Source organism: Calidris pugnax, unplaced genomic scaffold (assembly GCF_001431845.1).
Source record: "Calidris pugnax isolate Ruff unplaced genomic scaffold, ASM143184v1 scaffold228, whole genome shotgun sequence".
Lineage (NCBI taxonomy): Eukaryota > Metazoa > Chordata > Aves > Charadriiformes > Scolopacidae > Calidris > Calidris pugnax.
In genome coordinates, this window is record NW_015091017.1 from 1,525,805 (window position 1) to 1,545,133 (window position 19,329).

At 50.2% G+C, this 19,329-nt stretch overlaps 1 protein-coding gene across 2 annotated transcripts in view; it reads left to right on the plus strand.

Annotated features, from left to right (window-relative positions):
- HDAC3 (histone deacetylase 3) overlaps positions 1-19,329 on the plus strand; it is a 23,603-nt gene that overhangs the window by 1,846 nt on the left and 2,428 nt on the right. Inside the window, exons 2-12 of one of the 2 annotated variants that reach the window (XM_014955804.1) lie at positions 6,214-6,356; positions 7,875-7,956; positions 8,953-9,009; positions 9,103-9,158; positions 12,058-12,191; positions 12,461-12,541; positions 12,636-12,709; positions 13,520-13,584; positions 15,412-15,501; positions 15,602-15,660; positions 15,807-15,886. In XM_014955804.1, coding sequence (XP_014811290.1) covers positions 6,214-6,356; positions 7,875-7,956; positions 8,953-9,009; positions 9,103-9,158; positions 12,058-12,191; positions 12,461-12,541; positions 12,636-12,709; positions 13,520-13,584; positions 15,412-15,501; positions 15,602-15,660; positions 15,807-15,886 — 921 coding nt within the window. Of the gene's footprint in view, positions 1-6,213; positions 6,357-7,874; positions 7,957-8,952; positions 9,010-9,102; positions 9,159-12,057; positions 12,192-12,460; positions 12,542-12,635; positions 12,710-13,519; positions 13,585-15,411; positions 15,502-15,601; positions 15,661-15,806; positions 15,887-17,964; positions 18,045-19,329 lie in introns of both variants that reach the window. The other variant, XM_014955803.1, reaches the window with a different exon arrangement.

Here is a 19,329-nt window from a genome sequence, read left to right on the forward strand (position 1 = left end):
GAACAGATTTAGACTGGAGATGAGGAGAGGGCTCTTCACTGTGAGGGTGGTGGAGCACTGGAACAGGTTGTCCAGGGAGGTGGTTGAGGCCCCATCCCTGGAGATATTCAAGGGGAGGCTCGACGAGGCCCTGGGCAACCTGGTCTAGTTGGGGGTGTCCCCTGTGGGGAGGTCGGACTAGATGGCCTTTGGAGGTCCCTTCCGGCCTGGGTGATTCTATGATTCTACGTAGGTGTTTATATATGCACATATAGGGACATCCGTGCGTTTGTGATGTCTTTTCATGGGAATTCCCTCATTAAAAGAGGTGAAAGGCAATTCTGCAACTGTCATGCATAGCTAGCAAAGAGGGAGGGGAGGGGAAAAAAGAGCACAAAAGCGTCATTGCTGTGATCTGTGGGGGATGTTGTGACTTTCCCCCATCCTTCCTCTTCACGCTCGTGCGTCCCACGTGTGTTCCTCGCCCTTCTGCACCGGGGCTCTGCCATCCAGCAGCTTCCCCTCTTACTCATGAGCCTGAACTGGGTGACCCCTGTGGGTTACTCAAAGGTGTCTGCTCTCAGAATGATTGTAAAACTCCATCCTAGATTGATGTTTGCGGCTGTAGATGATCATACAAAGCTGTTGCACAGAAATGTGCAAATTCCAGCCCCTCTCCAGCTGGACCAGGCACTTCTCCAGACCATGATGAGCTTCCCAGCTTCCCTTATCCCCACCACTAGGTGTTAAGCAAAGCTATAACCAACTTTCACTCTGACTAAATATTTAGTTGTTGTGATACCAAAAAAAACCCTGTCCTTAAAGGTCACTTCTCAAGCAGTTGTGAATCAGGTGACGTTAAAATCAAAGTTGTATCGCTGTGAGCACGAGAGAGAGGGAATGGACCAGTGGTTTTAATTCTGGCACGTTTACAGTCTCTTCTCCATTCTGTGAGTCCTCAGCACAGGAAGGACATGGAGCTGTTGGAGCTGGGGCAGAGGAGGCCACAGAGATGCTGGGAGGGCTGGAGCCCCTCTGCTGGGAGGGGGTGCTGAGAGAGTTGGGGGGGTTCAGCCTGGAGAAGAGAAGGCTCCGGGGAGACCTTAGAGCCCCTTCCAGGAAAGCTGGGGAAGGACTCTGGATCAGGGACGGGAGCCCTAGGAGAAGGGGGAAGGGTTTTAAACTGAGAGAGGGGAGATTTAGATGAGATCTGGGGAAGAACTTTGGTGTGAGCTGCAACACAGCATGGAGGAACTTGTGGTACAAAGGTGTGTTCCCAAATGTTTCCTGCAGATAATTAAATCAGGCCGGATAATTAAATCAGGCCTGGTTTAATGGCAGTTGTTACCAGCCCATCCAGGGTTTTGGGGAGCAGCCTCCCAGTGCCTCCGCGTCGGGGAGGGATGGCCACCCACCAGCTGGGATCCCCAGGGTGGGTGCAGGATCACCCTGGTCTTATCCTGGCACTGCCATCTGTGACCGGGTGATGCCAGGGATAGATGTTGGTCTGACAAATATCAGAGTGCACCTGGAGTGCTGTCTCCTTCTTTGGAGTCCTCAGCAGAAGGACATGGAGCTGTTGGAGCGGGGCCAGAGGAGGCCACGGAGATGCTGGGAGGGCTGGAGCCCCTCTGCTGGGAGGGGGTGCTGAGAGAGTTGGGGGGGTTCAGCCTGGAGAAGAGAAGGCTCGGGGCTCCAGGAAAGGTGGGGAGGGACTCTTGATTAGGGAAGGGAGTCATAGTACAAGGGGGAAGGGTTTGACACTGAAAGAGGAGACATTGAGATGAGATCTGCAGAAGAACAACTTTGCTGTGAGGGTGGTGAGTCAGAAGAACAATTTTGCTGTGAGGGTGGTGAGAGCCTGGCCCAGGTTGCCCAGAGAAGCTGTGGCTGCCCCATCCCTGGAGGGGTTCAAGGCCAGGCTGGATGGGGCTTGGAGCAACCTGGTCTGGTGGGAGGTGTCCCTGCCCAGGGCAGGGGGTTGGAACTGGATGATCTTAAAGGTCCCTTCCAACTCTAACCATTCTATGATTCTGTGTTTAGACATTAGAAAAGCTTCCCTGTGTAATTAATGTAATTCCCTAGTAAAATGGCCTCCTGCCACGGTGACCTGCAGCTGTGCTCACAGGGGGATGCAGGAGGAGTGTGCTCAGGGCATGTGGAATCTTTGCAAAATCAATCTTTCAGATTTTGACCGTCAATGTATGAACTTCTATGAATAACTTGCTGAGAGTTGGGATTTTTCTTGCAGAAGCAGCAAAAAGCAAATTCTGACATAACACTTCTAAATATCAGATCCATCTCTGCAAGAGGCAGTGGGATGAGCTGTACGTTTCGCCACATTTTTAGTCATGAAACTCCCCTTTTTTGGGGAGTTCCATTTTCCATGAGATGCCATCGTGAAGCTGAAAGCGGCAGAGGAGACTCCATCCTGAACAGTTGGTGAAGGGCAAAGTTATGAGGAAATAAAAGCAGGGATTATGTTCAGCTGTGACTATAAAATTATGTCATTTTCCACCCTCTCTGTCTCTTCCAAATAAAACTCTGCTCTCCCATCGAGCTGGATTTGCCTTTTCACACCTTTCCCAGCTTGTCTGTGGCTGCGGTGCACCAGGACGCGGTGAACCAAGGCTCGGCGGTGCCAAAAGCGGGAGGATTGTCCTTCTGCTGCCTCTTCCTTCTGCCTTCTTTGTGCTGCCTCTGGAAGCTGCCAGCTTCCTTCATGAATTGATGCAATTCAGGAATTTGGCAAAGCCAGGAGACTTTTTATGGAGTTAGGAAAACGAAGCGGCAGACGGGGGGGCTGAGGGCCAGATCTTGCTCAGGAAGGTGGGTGGAATTGCTGGGAGCAGGGCGAAGGGTGGAAGGAGGCAGGTTTGTTCTGCCAGCAGCTGAGTCAGTCTTGAAGGTTTTGGTCTTCTTTATTTTCATTTTTTTCCCTCTTTCACAGAATCACAGAATCTTCTAGGTTAGAAGGGACCTTAAAGATCATCTTGTCCAACCGTCAACCTCACTGACAAAAATAGACACCCACACAACAAACAAGGAGCATCATCACTAAACCAGACCTCCCAGCACTACATCAACCCGGCTTTTGAACACCTCCAGGGATGGGGCCTCAACCTCCTCCCTGGGCAGCCCATTCCAATGGCTGAGAACCCTTTCAGTGAAAAAATTTTTCCTAATATCCAGCCTGAACCTCCCCTGGCGCAACTTGAGGCCATTTCCTCTTGTCCTGTCGCCTGTGACTTGAGAAAAGAGACCGACCCCCACCTCTCTACACCCTCCTTTCAGGGAGTTGTAGAGAGCAATAAGGTCTCCCCTCAGCCTCCTCTTCTCCAGGCTGAATAACCCCAGTTCCCTCAGCCTCTCCTCATCAGACTTATTCTCCAGACCCCTCACCATCTTTGTTGCCCTTCTCTGGACCCGCTCCAGCACCTCAATGTCTTTTTTATGGTAGGGAGCCCAAAACTGGACACAGTACTCGAGGTGAGGCCTCACCAGTGCCCAGTACAGGGGGACAATCACCTCTCGGGCCCTACTCCCCACGCTGTTCCTGACACAGGCCAGGATGCTGTTGGCCTTCTTGGCCACCTGGGCACACTGCTGGCTCATGTTCAGCCAACTGTCCACCAACACCCCCAGGTCCTTTTCTGCCCAGCAGCTCTCCTCTCTCTCTCTCTGTTTGGAATCGCACGTCCCTACTTTCCATTGTCCAAGGGAGCTTCTCAATATGGAGCTATTTCTTCTCCATGATGTTTTTAGCATTGGTTCATTGGATTGTTTGATTTAATCAGCCATCAGGATTCCTGGGAGGTTTGTTTAATTTAATCAGCCATCAGGATTCCTGGGAGGTACCGATGCAGAGCCCTTTGGGGAATAAGCCCTGCCTTTATTGGCCCAAAGTGGGGTCATTTTCCTGCTGTGCTGCCAGACACCGATGCGCACTGAGCAGAGGTGTTACCTATTTAGTGCCTTTCTGCAGGGATGGGTGCTGGGTGGCAATCCACAAAGCCAGCTGCCCGGACTGAAAACTCAGGAATACACAGAAATACACACCCTTGATTATAATTATTAGTTAGTACCTTATCTTAACAATTTCTGTCGGTTGGGTTACAAGGTCCTTTAATTGATGTGCGCTTGCTCCGGTACCGTGACGGGGTCAGTCTCATCTGGTCTCCAATGGAGTTGGTGGTCATGATCTCCTGCTGCCACCTTTACCTTTCCCCCAGTTACTGCCAGTTTTTATTGACTTTATGCCTTACCCAGCAGCAATCTGGTTTTCAGCTGGTTTTGGACCCTTCTGTGCTGGGATGTTCCTTATTATCAGCCTACCAAGTGTCTGGTTTCATGGGGCCTTGTGACCGTTTTACAGCTCTCTGTTCTTATCCAGTGAGAGATTCCACCTCCAAAAATATAATTTTACCTTTTTAAAAGTATGTTCTGCCTTAAAGTGCATCGGCTTCACCCTTGGCTTGTGCTTGTGGTCGTTTCATCCTCCTCATTGGAGATGTCACAGGCCTCCAAGGACACACGGAACCCCCCGCATCCGGGTGGGAATCGCTGTACCACGTGTGGATCAATCCGGGAAGGGAGCCGATGTGTTCCTTAGGATGTATCATGTCTCCAAAAATTAACATTTCAATCACCTTCACCTTTGGCTTGTGCTTGTGGTCATTTCATCCTCCTCATTGGAGATGTCACAGGCCTCCAAGGACACACGGAACCCCCCGCATCCGGGTGGGAATCGCTGTACCACGTGTGGATCAATCCGGGAAGGGAGCCGATGTGTTCCTTAGGATGTATCATGTCTCCAAAAATTAACATTTCCTGCTTAGCCCAGGCTCATTGCCCTGATAAATCATCCGTTTGGAGACAAGCTCGTGCATCTGACTCTTTTTTTTTTTTTTTCATTGTTCTACTTTTTCTGTAAAGTGCAGCCTTTAATTAAGAGAAATTAGGAAACACGAGAAAAGATACCTTAGTGATTTCAGTGTGACTTTAATTTCTTCTTGCCAGGCATCTGGTGTTAATTTTTAACTTCTTGTGCATTGAGGTATGTGTGGTAAGTGCCAAACTGGCAAGCCTGTATCGTCACAAGATCTTTAATTTGAATCCATCCGGGCTCCCTGACCATTTTTATTTTTTTTTTTTGCCGGCTTTCCAAAGGAAACAAAACTCGTGCAACGTTTCCCTCTGCCTGTGAGCTTCCTCCAAATAACTTCAGAACCAAACAGCCCATTAGCCCCTGTCAGAGGGACCTAAAACACCCCTATATCAAGGTCTTAAAATGGTATGAAGGCTGGTGAGTGATAAAGGGAACAGTGGTAAGGGAATAGTGCCCCCCAGTGAAAAAAAAGCTGTGGTTTGAACTCAGCCCTGTTATTCTGCTGGTTTGCCTGAGGAGGAGGAGGGGGAAGGAAGGCATCAGAGAGTTACGTGGCAAGAGCTGTGGTTGTTACAAGAGGCAGGAGATGGGTTTATGGCTGAAAGAGTAAAATCAGGAGGAAAGCAGGCTTCACGGAGCAACTTTTTTGAATTTAAACAAGCAGAAATGCCAGGAAGCCGATGTATTGCACGGTTTTTGCTCTACTTCATGCAGATTGTCTGTCAATTGGCTAGAGGTTTGGCCGAGAAAGCAGCAGGATCAGGGTGCATCAGGAAGAGTGTGACCAGCAGGTCATCCTCCCCCTCTACTCTGCCCTGGTGAGACCCCCTCTGGAATCCTGTGTCCAGTTCTGGGCTCCCCAGTTCAAGAAGGACAGGGAGCTGCTGGAGAGGGCACAGCAGAGGACCACAAAGATGAGTAGGGACCTAGAACATCTGTCTTACGAGGAAAGGCTGAGGGACTTGGGTCCCTTTAGTCTGGAGAAGAGAAGACTGAGTGGGTTCTGATCAACGTCTATAAATACTTAAAAGGGTGTTTTTTCAGTGGTGCCCAGGGACAGGACAAGAGGTAGTGAGCACAAACTTGAACATAAGAAGTTTCATCTAAACATGAGGAGGAACCGCTTTTCTGTGAGAGTGGCAGAGCCCTGGAAGAGGCTGCCCAGGGAGGTGGTGGAGTCTCTTTCTCTGGAGACATTCAAAACCTGCCTGGACACGTTCCTGTGCAACCTGCTCTGGGTGGACGTGCTTTGGCAGGAGGCTCAGACTAGGTGATCTCCAGATGTCCCTTCCAACACCATATCGTTCTGTTTGGATGGGAAATAAGTCTTGCTTTCTCTCTTGAAGGTTTTCAAACCCTACCAGGCATCCCAGCACGACATGTGCCGGTTCCACTCCGAGGACTACATAGACTTCCTGCAGAGAGTGAGTCCCAACAACATGCAGGGCTTCACCAAGAGCCTCAACGCCTTCAACGTGGGTGACGACTGGTGAGTTCCTGCCAGCCCCACCGTGGGACAGAGAGCTCCTGCACTGCTCCTGTCCAGGGAACTCTCTTAGAATGTCCCATTCCTGATTTGTTTTGAACCAGAAGGAGGTGCGCATCCCTCCTGTGTGTATTATTGTGTCCTTGATTGATGCCTTTCCCATCTCTTTAGATCTTGCCGTCCTCCTTTTAAGATCTATATTTAGGCTGTAAGCACGTTGGGTTAGAGACTGTGTCTCTGCTTGTTCTTGCAGAGCTTCCGGTTCTTCTTGAATATGTTAACTCTGTTTTTTTTAAATAATTGCCTGTCATTTTAGCTACCTTAATATGTTCGTGTTAAATTCAAGACGGCTTTGAGAGCCTGATTTTCAGGTAGAGCTAAGGAGATAGATACTTATGATTCCTTACAAAACTACATGAGATCTTGTGGAGGATATTCAATTCCAGTTTTTAATGCTTGGGAGAGATGAAAGTTGAAGGAGAGGTGTGGAGGGACTGAGGGAACAGCAGGGTGACTTGCCTGGTTGAGGATATAAGGGCTGTCAGAGTAAGATTGTTGTGTATTCTTGGAGGGGGGTGGAAAGCTGTGCTAGCATGAGAGGAGTTAGCATCATCCCAAGCGGGTATTAGTATTGCCTGGGATTTAATATTTTGGCTGAGAATCAAAAGGCTGTTCAGCGGCCTTGCTGCTCTGATGATCAGAAACCATTTTCTTAGCAGAAATGAGAGGGGGGGGGAAAGAAAACCCCATGGATTTAAGCTGTTGCTTGTTCATGGAGGTAGTTCATGGTGTGATGCCAGCAAGGTGTTGACACAGGGGCTCCAGTGTCTGTGTCTCTGTGCTGTCCTGGGGCCTGGGTGGGATGGATCAGACCTCGGTGCTGTCTTAAAACCAGCATTTGATTCACTTCCAGTTGCTGGGCTCTGCTGGGAAGTAGAGAGGGGGCAGGATCTTTCAGATACATCCAAGGGGAGATCAGGAGCAGGTCCTCCTCTCTCCTGATGCAGTGTCACATCATGTCCCAGCTCTGGGCATGTGACAGGAGGGCTGTGGGACAGACACAGGCACATGTTGGGAGCCTTTTCAGGACTAGCCCTTGGTAATGATTATCAAATTCCCTGAGTTTCCCATTGTGTTTGCAGCCAGATTCCTAGGGGAGATCAGGAGCAGGTCCTCCTCTCTCCTGATGCAGTGTCACATCGTGTCCCAGCTCTGGGCATGTGACAGGAGGGCTGTGGGACAGACACAGGCACATGTTGGGCGCCTTTTCAGGACTAGCCCTTGGTAATGATTATCAAATTCCCTGAGTTTCCCATTGTGTTTGCAGCCAGATTCCTGACACGCTGGTTCTTAGCGAGTTATAAGCAGGGTCAGAGTGATCCCAAATTAGATCTTTGACAGAGAATGCGCTTTGATCTTGCTCAGGTAACGGCCCTGGATGGTTTTCTTCCTGCCTTTGCTCTGGAGAAGTGGGGAGGGATGAGAATATGTTCTGTGTTTGAATTAAGATTTCTTTTTCAGCCCGGTGTTTCCAGGTCTCTTTGAATTTTGCTCTCGCTACACCGGGGCCTCCCTGCAGGGAGCAACGCAGCTGAACAACAAGGTAAGGGAGCTGCTGTGCTTTGCTTTTGAATTTGTCAATTTTAGGAGAACCTCATGGATTTGTTTTCTAAAACAGCACAGCAAGTGCTTGAGACCACTCCTGTACTGTCAGACACAACAGTTTAGGAGATGGTTAGTCCAGAGGGAGTCAGGGGATGTGAACGCTGCACTTAGTAAAGTCACAAAGTGCTGTAGGACAACGGTTGGACAAGATGATCTTTAAGGTCCCTTCCAACCTAGAAGATTCTGTGATTCTGTAGGGCAGACCTGGGGTCTTCAGTGACACTGGCTACTGGGAGAGTAGACTGCTAGGTCTATGGAAATGCACTAAATGAGGCCATGCAGAAGGTCTGAAGAAAAAGACCTGGGGTCTTCAGTGACACTGGACACTGGGAGAGTAGGCTGCTAGGTCTATGCAAATGCACCAAATGAGGCCATGCAGAAGGTCTGAAGAAAAGGGTCCCTCAGGAGGGTGTAAAAAAAATAAAAATACTACAGAGGTTTGAGTCTTCTAGAGACCTGAGAAAGGTCTGATGAGTGTGCAAGTGCAGGAGCAAACTGTGTGTGCCAAAGCACTCTGCTGCTGGCTGGAGGGGAGCAGTGGTGGGTAAAAATACTACAGAGGTTTGAGTCTTCTAGAGACCTGAGAAAGGTCTGATGAGTGTGCAAGTGCAGGAACAAGCTCTGTGTGCCAAAGTGCTCTGCCTGCTGCTGGCTGGAGGGGAGCAGTGGTGGGAGATGATTTTTGGTGGTCTACCAGGGAGTGTGGAGCTCAGGACTAATCCTGCATGGACACGATGTAACCATGGGACTAATCCAGCGTGGACACTATGTAACCAAAACTGGGTTAATGACCAGGATGGGGCTTTGGAAAGGCCTTCACGGGAGAAGGAAAGGCCAGAAAGGTGTTGGTTGTGGCAAGTTGAAGTGGGGAAGTGGGTGCGAGGTGGTTGTTACCACTTTGTCACCCTAAACTAACTTATCTGTCCTTTCCTAGATCTGTGACATTGCAATAAACTGGGCAGGGGGCCTGCATCACGCCAAAAAGTTTGAGGTAATGAGGCAAACCTGCATGTTCCTCTGTCTTTTTGAGGCCCGGGCTCTGTGCTGATCCTGTTTTAATGGTGTTTGGTGTCCTGTCTTCCAGGCTTCTGGGTTCTGTTACGTCAACGACATCGTTATCGGCATCCTGGAGCTGCTCAAGTAAGGACATGAAGCAAGGGCATCACTGTATATTGAGCCCTCAATATAAGAAGGACATGGACCTGATGGAGAGGGTCCAGAGGAGGGCCACGAGGATGATCAGGGGGATGGAGCACCTCTGCTACGAGGACAGGCTGAGGGAGCTGGGGTTGTTCAGCCTGGAGAAGAGGAGGCTCTGGGGAGACCTAATAGCAGCCTTCCAGTACCTGAAGGGGGCTACAGGAAGGCTGGGGAGAGCCTGTTTAGAAAGGCCTGCAGTGACAGGACGAGGGGAAATGGCTTCAAGCTGGAGGATTTGAGATTGGAGATGAGGAGAGGGTTCTTCACTGTGAGGGTGGTGGAGCACTGGAACAGGTTGCCCAGGGAGGTGGTTGAGGCCCCTTCCCTGGAGATATTCAAGGAGAGGCTCGATGAGGCCCTGGGCAACCTGGTCTAGTTGGGGGTGTCCCTGCTGACTGCGGGGGGGTCGGACTAGATGGCCTTTGGAGGTCCCTTCTGGCCTGGGCAATTCTATGATTCTATGTCCTGGCTGGCGTGTGGTTTCTCTCTGCTGTTTTTACTCTTCTCTCTCTCTGTTTCCCCTCCTCATTTGCCTTTCTGGAGTCCAGGAAGACCAACAACTTGATTTTTGGACTGGCCTCTTCTTTAGTCCTAAGAAGAGGGGCTTGAAAATTGGAATCTGACTCCGGTTTTGTTACATAAAGCTTAGGTGTTACAGAAAAGTTCTTCCATTCCATTTCTCCTTATCTGGTGTGAAATACTGGTTTCAGGTTCTCCTGAGTCACAGCGTTTTTGCCACAGTGAGCCTCGTGTAGGTAAATGCAAATTATGGCTCACTGGAGGCAGTTAAATGGCTCGAATCTTTCTTGATTTGCTTGAGTGGCTTCAGAAATAGGACTTGAACCACATGGAGGATCAAAGGACGCTTGCTTTGAGTAAAAAAGAGTCAGAGAGAGAATATACTTTTTTTTTTTTAAGAAAATGAGAAATAAATTCAGAATGGGAGGAAGAGTTACAGAAATACCTTCAATTTCTTGGGTTAATCTGACTTTTTTTTTTATTTTTGTACTTTCACATGCCCTCCTTGTCACTGAATCTGAGACAAGATGTGATAGAATTAAAAAAAAAAAAAGAGAATAGTTAGGTGACTGGTGACAACCTTACTCACATTTATGGGGTTTCTCATACTTCCTTCCTCTCTGCCCGTCATCCCTGCTCCATGTTTGGGATCTCAGGCCTTCCCTGTGTGTCTCTGAACACCCATTTTCTGATCTCAACTCAGTCCCATATGCCAGAGGCTTCAAACACAGCCCAGTTACCCCTCGTGGGAGATGATAATATCTCTCCCTATTATTTTATTCCCTGTTTTCAGGAATCTTTTCCACAGCAGGTGGCTCATCTTTGAGTTTGCTTCCCACCATGGGAGTATCGTGGTGCCTCTGCGCTTAGAAGGTCTCTTTCTCCCTTTACCCATGTTCAAGGACTGTGTGTTTTTCTCCTTGCTGCCATTTAACTACGGGATGAATGATCTGGACAGTCTTAAATGGTTTATATTGGGAGACCAAGGCAAGGAACTGGTCTGATAATCAGTGGGGGTCACCACCATCACCAGTTTGATCGGATCACTGTGGACACGCTTGAGCCACGGGTTTGAGGCAGCACAAACCACATACTCTTCCTCTTTGTTTCAATGTTGTCCTGGGTTTTTTCAGGGCCCTCCCCATCCCCTGGGGTTTTGGCCCTGATGCCTGATCCCCTGCTCTTTGGAGACTGACCAGATGCAATTTTTCCTTACAAAAAGCTGGAGAAGTTCTCTCCAACCGAGCCGTCAGGCGGGGACAGCTTAGGGCCGTGTCTCCAGTGCTCACCACCACATCAGCTTTGATAATTACCCCAATCCATTTACTCATGGTGGTCTCACCTCCTTCCCCCTCTGTCTGTGGCCCAGCAAGCTGCTTCTCCAGTAACTTAGTCCGGTCTGGTGGACTGGGACTGGTGCTGCCAGTAGTCTGGCACCTGGAGGAAGGAATGTTCCTCCTTCCTCCTTGGCTTACCTTTCATTTCCTGATATGATTAAAGATCGTTGGAGCTCTTAAAGATTAACTAATGGCCCGTTGTTTGTAGAGGAAACAAAACCCCATGGCTTTCTAACCCCCAGGGGGTTAAAACAGCTTCTCTTTATCATGTGCTTTCCAAGGTTATTTCTAATATCTCTTTTATTCTAATATCTGAGGGGTCTGGAGAATAAGTCTTATGAGGAGAGGCTGAGGGAGCTGGGGTTATTCAGCCTGGAGAAAAGGAGGCTGAGGGGAGACCTTATTGCTCTCTACAACTCCCTGAAAGGAGGGTGTAGAGAGATGGGGGTCAGTCTCTTCTCTCAAGTCACAGGCGACAGGACAAGAGGAAATGGCCTCAAGTTACACCAGGGGAGGTTCAGGCTGGATATTAGGAAAAATTTTTTCACTGAAAGGGTTCTCAGCCATTGGAATGGGCTGCCCAGGGAGGTGGTTGAGGCCCCATCCCTGGAGGTGTTCAAAAGCCGGGTTGATGTAGTGCTGGGAGGTCTGGTTTAGTGATGATGCTCCTTGTTTGTTGTGTGGGTGTCTATTTTTGTCAGTTGGGTTGATGGTTGGACAAGATGATCTTTAAGGTCCCTTCCAACCTAGAAGATTCTGTGATTCTGTGATCTCTTTCCAAGAAAATGTTTTAGTGCTGTTTGACTCTACGCAGGTGTCATAGATCTAGAGCTTGATATGCCTGTGGTGGGCAAAGTGAAGGGTTTTTGGCAAGTGGGCTTTTAGGTAAGGGGTGGTGGTGGTTTTTGGAGCTCTCAGTGATACGGAGGAACGTGGGGTTGGGTGTGGGGCAGACACTAATGCTGTTTTTCCTCCTGTGATAGGTATCACCCACGTGTTCTGTACATTGACATTGATATCCATCATGGAGATGGGGTGCAGGAGGCTTTCTACTTGACGGACCGTGTCATGACTGTCTCATTTCACAAATATGGGAACTATTTCTTTCCGGGTACAGGTGTGTGTTTTCCTTTTGTTGTGTGAACCTGGGCCTCGCTTCAGAATCCTGCTGGAATATATAAGTGTAAAATCACAAAATGAGAGCTGCAGGGAGAAATGATGGAAGAAAAGGGATGGAAAAGCAATTAGAGAGGGACAGGAGTATAGTTATTTGGAAGAAGGAGGGATCCTAGCTAGGTTAACAGAGATCCCAGCCCGGATCTGGCCTCTCTCCACCAGCTCTGAAGCCTTGGAGTGGTTGTCAGTCTCCTGTCTTTCCCTGGGCAGGTGACATGTATGAAGTTGGCGCAGAGAGCGGGCGTTACTACTGCCTCAACGTGCCCCTGCGAGATGGCATCGATGACCAAAGTAAGTAGCTGTTCCCTGCTCTTCCCCGTGCCCAGAATACTTGGTCCTTCTCCTCTAGAGCCATGACCTAATCTACCTTTCTCTCTCTCCAAAGGTTATAAACATCTCTTCCAGCCAGTCATTAACCAGGTGGTAGATTATTACCAGCCCACCTGCATAGTACTGCAGGTAAGAAAGCCTTGTCCATCCCTTCCAGAGGCTGGAGGTTGGAGGGAGCTGAGGAGAGGCTATGAGGAGAGGCTGAGGGAACTGGGCATGTTTAGTTTGGAGAAGAGGAGGCTGAGGGGAGACCTCATTGCCCTCTACAACTCCCTGAAAGGAGGTTGTAGAGAGGCAGGTGTTGGCCTCTTCTCCCAAAGGACAAACGACAAGACCAGAGGAAATGGTCTGAAGTTGGGGCAGGGGAGATTTAGATTAGATATTAGGAAGAATGACTTTCCTGAGAGGGTGGTCAGGCCCTGGAACAGCCTGCCCAGGGAGGTGGTGGAGTCACCAGCCCTGGAGGGATTTAAGAAACGTATAGACATGGCTCTTCAGGGCATGCTCTAGTGCCCAAGGTTATTGGTTTATGGCGAGGTGTTGAGTGTGGGGTTTAGTTGGTGGGTGCGGGGGTTTTGGTGGGCGTTTGGTGTGGTGTGTTTTGGATTTGTTTGGTTTTTTGGTTTTGGTTTTTTTTTTTTTTTTTGTTTGTTTGTTTGTTTGTTTGTTTTGTTTTTGTGGTTGGACTCGATGATCTCAGAGGTCCCTTCCAACCACTAAGATTCTGTGATTCTGTGATTCTGTGCTGTCCAAGCGTCACCTTCCCTTCCCAGGGGATCGGGGTTGGTGTGTCCTCATCGAGCTTCTGTCTCACCCTCTGGTGGATGAGGGTGGCCGAGGGCTGGGGGGGTGCGGATGTGTGTCTAGGAGGGAAGCAACAGCCTCCATAGTCAAAACATCAGGTGGTTTTGGTTTTTTTTTTCTTTTTCTCTTCCCCAGTGCGGTGCTGATTCTCTGGGTTGCGACCGGTTGGGTTGTTTTAACCTCAGTATAAGAGGCCACGGGTAAGTTGTTGTGGGCAGAAGTGATGCACTTCACTGGGAGAAGCAGTGATACATTTATTGATACAAAAGGAGAGTTTTAACAAAGTTTGATGGTAAATGCAACAGTTAATAAGATTGGAGATGGTGAGGCACTCTTGGTTATTCACTGCACAGAGGACAGGGTCAGACAAGCTGTCAGGGAGACCCTCCCGTTGAGTCAGGAGGTTCAGAAAGCACCCCTGACTTCCTAAGCTCCTTCTCACAGAGGGGGGGTCTGGGTGCAGCTGCATCTAATCCTGGTCCCAGACTTGGTCAGCGGTTTATGTCTCGAGGATTATTTATATGCAATCAATCCTTTACATCTCTTAGCTCAGGTTTCAAAGTTGAGCATGTTATTAATCACTTACCCAGGATCTGCCGAGTACCCCCTGTACTGGGCCCTGGTGAGGCTCTAAGCTCCTTCTCACAGAGAGGGGGTCTGGGTGCAGCTAGATCTAATCCTGGTCCCAGACTTGGTCAACAGTTTATGTCTCGAGGATTATTTATATGCAATCAATCCTTTACATCTCTTAGCTCAGGTTTCAAAGTTGAGCATGTTATTAATCACTTACCCAGGATCTGCCGAGTACCCCCTGTACTGGGCACTGGTGAGGCCTCACCTTGAGTGCTGTGTCCAGTTTTGGGCCCCCTACCATAAAAAAGACATTGAGGTGCTGGAGAGGGTCCAGAGAAGGGCGACAAAGATGGTGAGGGGTCTGGAGAATAAGTCTTATGAGGAGAGGCTGAGGGAGCTGGGGGTGTTCAGCCTGGAGAAGAGGAGGCTGAGGGGAGACCTTATTGCTCTCTCCAACTCCCTGAAAGGAGGGTGTAGAGAGATGGGGGTCGGTCTCTTCTCCCAAGTCACAGGTGACAGGACAAGAGAAAATGGCCTCAAGTTACACCAGGGGAGGTTCAGGCTGGGTATTAGGAAAAATTTTTTCACTGAAAGGGTTCTCAGCCATTGGAATGGGCTGCCCAGGGAGGTGGTTGAGGCCCCATCCCTGGAGGTGTTCAAAAGAGGGGTTGATGTAGTGCTGGGAGGTCTGGTTTAGTGATGATGCTCCTTGTTTGTTGTGTGGGTGTCTATTTTTGTCAGTTAGGTTGACGGTTGGACAAGATGATCTTTAAGGTCCCTTCCAACCTAGAAGATTCTGGGATTCTGTTGCAGCAAGGAGTCTCTCAGCCTTGAGGAGGAGATGTAACCTGGAGTGGTGTCCCTGCTCCAGGGGAGATCCTGGTGTGCAGCTGCTTCTGCTCAAGGAGAGCTCCAAGCACTCTTGGGCTGCCCACTATTTATGGGGGTGAGACGATTGACCTACAGTCATATTTACGTATCAACCACAGTCCCAGCATTGCTGGTGGTGTTATCTGTCTCCCCCAAACCACGCTGAGCCCAGAAGAGCTGTCCTGACCAGATGCAGCCATGGTGACCACCACAGGCGCTCATCATGTGGGCAGAGTTAGGGGAGATGAAGGTCAGGTTGGTGGAGGAGGAGGAGGAGCACATGGTGCAAAGTGTTGAAGGACCATCCTTTAGTCTGAAGAGCTCTAATGAGCCCTCTGCTGGGAGGCTTGAGCTTTGACTTCGGCCTTCCAGCAGCTTTTTGGGGTTTTTTTAACACTTTTGTGACAGGAGGGGTCTCAGAATGAGGCATTGTATGAGCGGTGGTTCAGAGCAGCACATGGTTTAGGCTCCCTGGGTGGAAGCCCTGGACTCCAGGTGTATCACACCAGCCGTGGTGGCCTTTCTGACACACAAATGTGTGCTGCAGTGAACACCTCTGATGTTTTTTTATTTGGGGCTTCTAGGGAGTGTGTGGAGTACGTCAAGAGCTTCAACATCCCCTTGCTGGTACTGGGAGGAGGTGGTTACACCGTCCGCAACGTGGCACGGTGCTGGTGAGTCCCTTCTTTGTGGAAGGTCACTGGTTAAGTGGCTCTGGAGAAAGCCACCATGCAGCTTTCTCTGGACTGAGCTCATCTTATTCTGTGTTTTCAGGACTTATGAAACCTCATTGCTTGTAGACGAAGCAATTAGCGAAGAGCTCCCGTACAGTGGTAAGTTGGAACTATGTTTCTTGTTTGGAGTTATTTGTTATATCAGCTGAAGGATGAACACTTTTTAAGGCCTGGTTGCCCCTGGCGTGGTGGGAGAGTGAGCTCTGCTGCTCTGTGCTGTAACTCTCTCGCTTGTCCCATCACAGAGTATTTCGAGTACTTTGCTCCAGACTTCACCCTTCATCCTGATGTCAGTACGAGGATTGAAAACCAGAACTCCAGGCAGGTGAGTCCTTGCAGCCTATTGCAGTATCTGCTGTGTTTGTGGAACTGGAGAATGGTTTGGGTTGGAAGGGACCTTAAAGACCATCCAGTCCAACCCAGTCCCCTGGGCGGGGACACCTCCCACCACACCAGGTTGCTCCAAGCCCCCTCCAACCTGCCCTTGAACCCCTCCAGGGATGGGGCAGCCACAGCTTCTCTGGGTAACCTGTTCCAGGCTCTCACCACCCTCACACCAAACAAGTTCTTCCCCACATCTCAGCTCCATCTCCCCTCTTTCAGGGTCAAACCCTTCCCCCTCCTCCTAGGGCTCCCCTCCCTCATCCAGAGTCCCTCCCCATCTCTCCTGGAGCCCCTTGAGGGACTGGAAGGGGCTGGAAGGTCTCCCCGGAGCCTTCTCTTCTCCAGGCTGAACCCCCCCAACTCTCTCAGCCCCCCCTCCCAGCAGAGGGGCTCCAGCCCTCCCAGCATCTCCGTGACCTCTGGCCCTGCTCCAACAGGTCCATGTTCTTCCAAAACCTGTGCCACCAGCTAGAGCCCAGGCAAGGAATTCTTGCGAGGCAGAAAACTGACAAAAAAACAAAGCAGAACATTTCCTTTGGGATGTCTGAAAGTCTCACAGCATTTGAGAACCTTTCTGGGGCCCCTTACTGTTTTCTGTGTGCTTGAGTATCAACCATTGAACTCTCCCACCTTCTCTGCTCTGATAAATGGCTTTTTGCACTACATTGTCTCTCATGGCCACCACAGAGATGATGCTGGCAGGTGGCAGTGCTGATGGAAAGCTGCCCAGAAGAAAAGGACCTGGGGATTTTTTCACTGAAAGGGTTCTCAGGCATTGGAATGGGCTGCCCAGGGAGGTGGTTGAGGCCCCATCCCTGGAGGTGTTCAAAAGAGGGGTTGATGTAGTGCTGGGAGGTCTGGTTTAGTGATGATGCTCCTTGTTTGTTGTGTGGGTGTCTATTTTTGTCAGTTAGGTTGACGGTTGGACAAGATGATCTTTAAGGTCCCTTCCAACCTAGAAGATTCTGGGATTCTGTTGCAGCAAGGAGTCTCTCAGCCTTGAGGAGGAGATGTAACCTGGAGTGGTGTCCCTGCTCCAGGGAAGATCCTGGTGTGCAGCTGCTTCTGCTCAAGGAGAGCTCCAAGCACTCTTGGGCTGCCCACTATTTATGGGGGTGAGACGATTGACCTACAGTCATATTTACGTATCAACCACAGTCCCAGCATTGCTGGTGGTGTTATCTGTCTCCCCCAAACCACGCTGAGCCCAGAAGAGCTGTCCTGACCAGATGCAGCCATGGTGACCACCACAGGCGCTCATCATGTGGGCAGAGTTAGGGGAGATGAAGGTCAGGTTGGTGGAGGAGGAGGAGGAGCACATGGTGCAAAGTGTTGAAGGACCATCCTTTAGTCTGAAGAGCTCTAATGAGCCCTCTGCTGGGAGGCTTGAGCTTTGACTTCGGCCTTCCAGCAGCTTTTTGGGGTTTTTTTAACACTTTTGTGACAGGAGGGGTCTCAGAATGAGGCATTGTATGAGCGGTGGTTCAGAGCAGCACATGGTTTAGGCTCCCTGGGTGGAAGTCTTGGACTCCAGGTGTATCACACCAGCCGTGGTGGCCTTTCTGACACACAAATGTGTGCTGCAGTGAACACCTCTGATGTTTTTTTTATTTGGGGCTTCTAGGGAGTGTGTGGAGTACGTCAAGAGCTTCAACATCCCCTTGCTGGTACTGGGAGGAGGTGGTTACACCGTCCGCAACGTGGCACGGTGCTGGTGAGTCCCTTCTTTGTGGAAGGTCACTGGTTAAGTGGCTTTGGAGAAAGCCACCGTGCACCTTTCTCTGGACTGAGCTCATCTTATTCCGTGTTTTCAGGACTTATGAAACCTCATTGCTTGTAGACGAAGCAATTAGCGAAGAGCTCCCGTACAGTGGTAAGTTGGAACTATGTTTCTTGTTTGGAGTTATTTGTTATATCAGCTGAAGAATGAACACTTTTTAAGGCCTGGTTGCCCCTGGCGTGGTGGGAGAGTGAGCTCTGCTGCTCTGTGCTGTAACTCTCTCGCTTGTCCCATCACAGAGTATTTTGAGTACTTTGCTCCAGACTTCACCCTTCATCCTGATGTCAGTACGAGGATTGAAAACCAGAACTCCAGGCAGGTGAGTCCTTGCAGCCTATTGCAGTATCTGCTGTGTTTGTGGAACTGGAGAATGGTTTGGGTTGGAAGGGACCTTAAAGACCATCCAGTCCAACCCAGTCCCCTGGGCGGGGACACCTCCCACCACACCAGGTTGCTCCAAGCCCCCTCCAACCTGCCCTTGAACCCCTCCAGGGATGGGGCAGCCACAGCTTCTCTGGGCAACCTGGGCCAGGCTCTCACCACCCTCACACCAAACAAGTTCTTCCCCACAGCTCAGCTCCATCTCCCCCCTTGCAGTGTCAAACCCTTCCCCCTCCTCCTAGGGCTCCCCTCCCTCATCCAGAGTCCCTCCCCATCTCTCCTGGAGCCCCTTGAGGGACTGGAAGGGGCTGGAAGGTCTCCCCGGAGCCTTCTCTTCTCCAGGCTGAACCCCCCCAACTCTCTCAGCCCCCCCTCCCAGCAGAGGGGCTCCAGCCCTCCCAGCATCTCCGTGACCTCTGGCCCTGCTCCAACAGGTCCATGTTCTTCCAAAACCTGTGCCACCAGCTAGAGCCCAGGCAAGGAATTCTTGCGAGGCAGAAAACTGACAAAAAAACAAAGCAGAACATTTCCTTTGGGATGTCTGAAAGTCTCACAGCATTTGAGAACCTTTCTGGGGCCCCTTACTGTTTTCTGTGTGCTTGAGTATCAACCATTGAACTCTCCCACCTTCTCTGCTCTGATAAATGGCTTTTTGCACTACATTGTCTCTCATGGCCACCACAGAGATGATGCTGGCAGGTGGCAGTGCTGATGGAAAGCTGCCCAGAAGAAAAGGACCTGGGGGTGTTGGTAGACAGCAGGCTTAACATGAGCCAGCAGTGTGCCCAGGTGGCCAAGAGGGCCAATGGCATCCTGGCTCGTATCAAGAATAGCGTGGCCAGCAGGAGTAGGGAAGTCATCGTGCCTCTGTACTGGGCACTGGTGAGGCCTCACCTCGAGTGCTGTGTTCAGTTCTGGGCCCCTCACTACAGGAAAGACACTGAAGTGCTGGAGCGTGTCCAGAGGAGAGCCACCAAGCTGGGGAGGGGTCTGGAGAACAAGTCCTATGAGGAGAGGCTGAGGGAACTGGGCATGTTTAGTTTGGAGAAGAGGAGGCTGAGGGGAGACCTCATTGCCCTCTACAACTACCTGAAAGGAGGGTGTAGAGAGGCAGGTGTTGGCCTCTTCTCCCAAAGGACGAACGACAAGACCAGAGGAAATGGTCTGAAGTTGGGGCAGGGGAGATTTAGATTAGATATTAGAAAGAACTACTTTACTGAGAG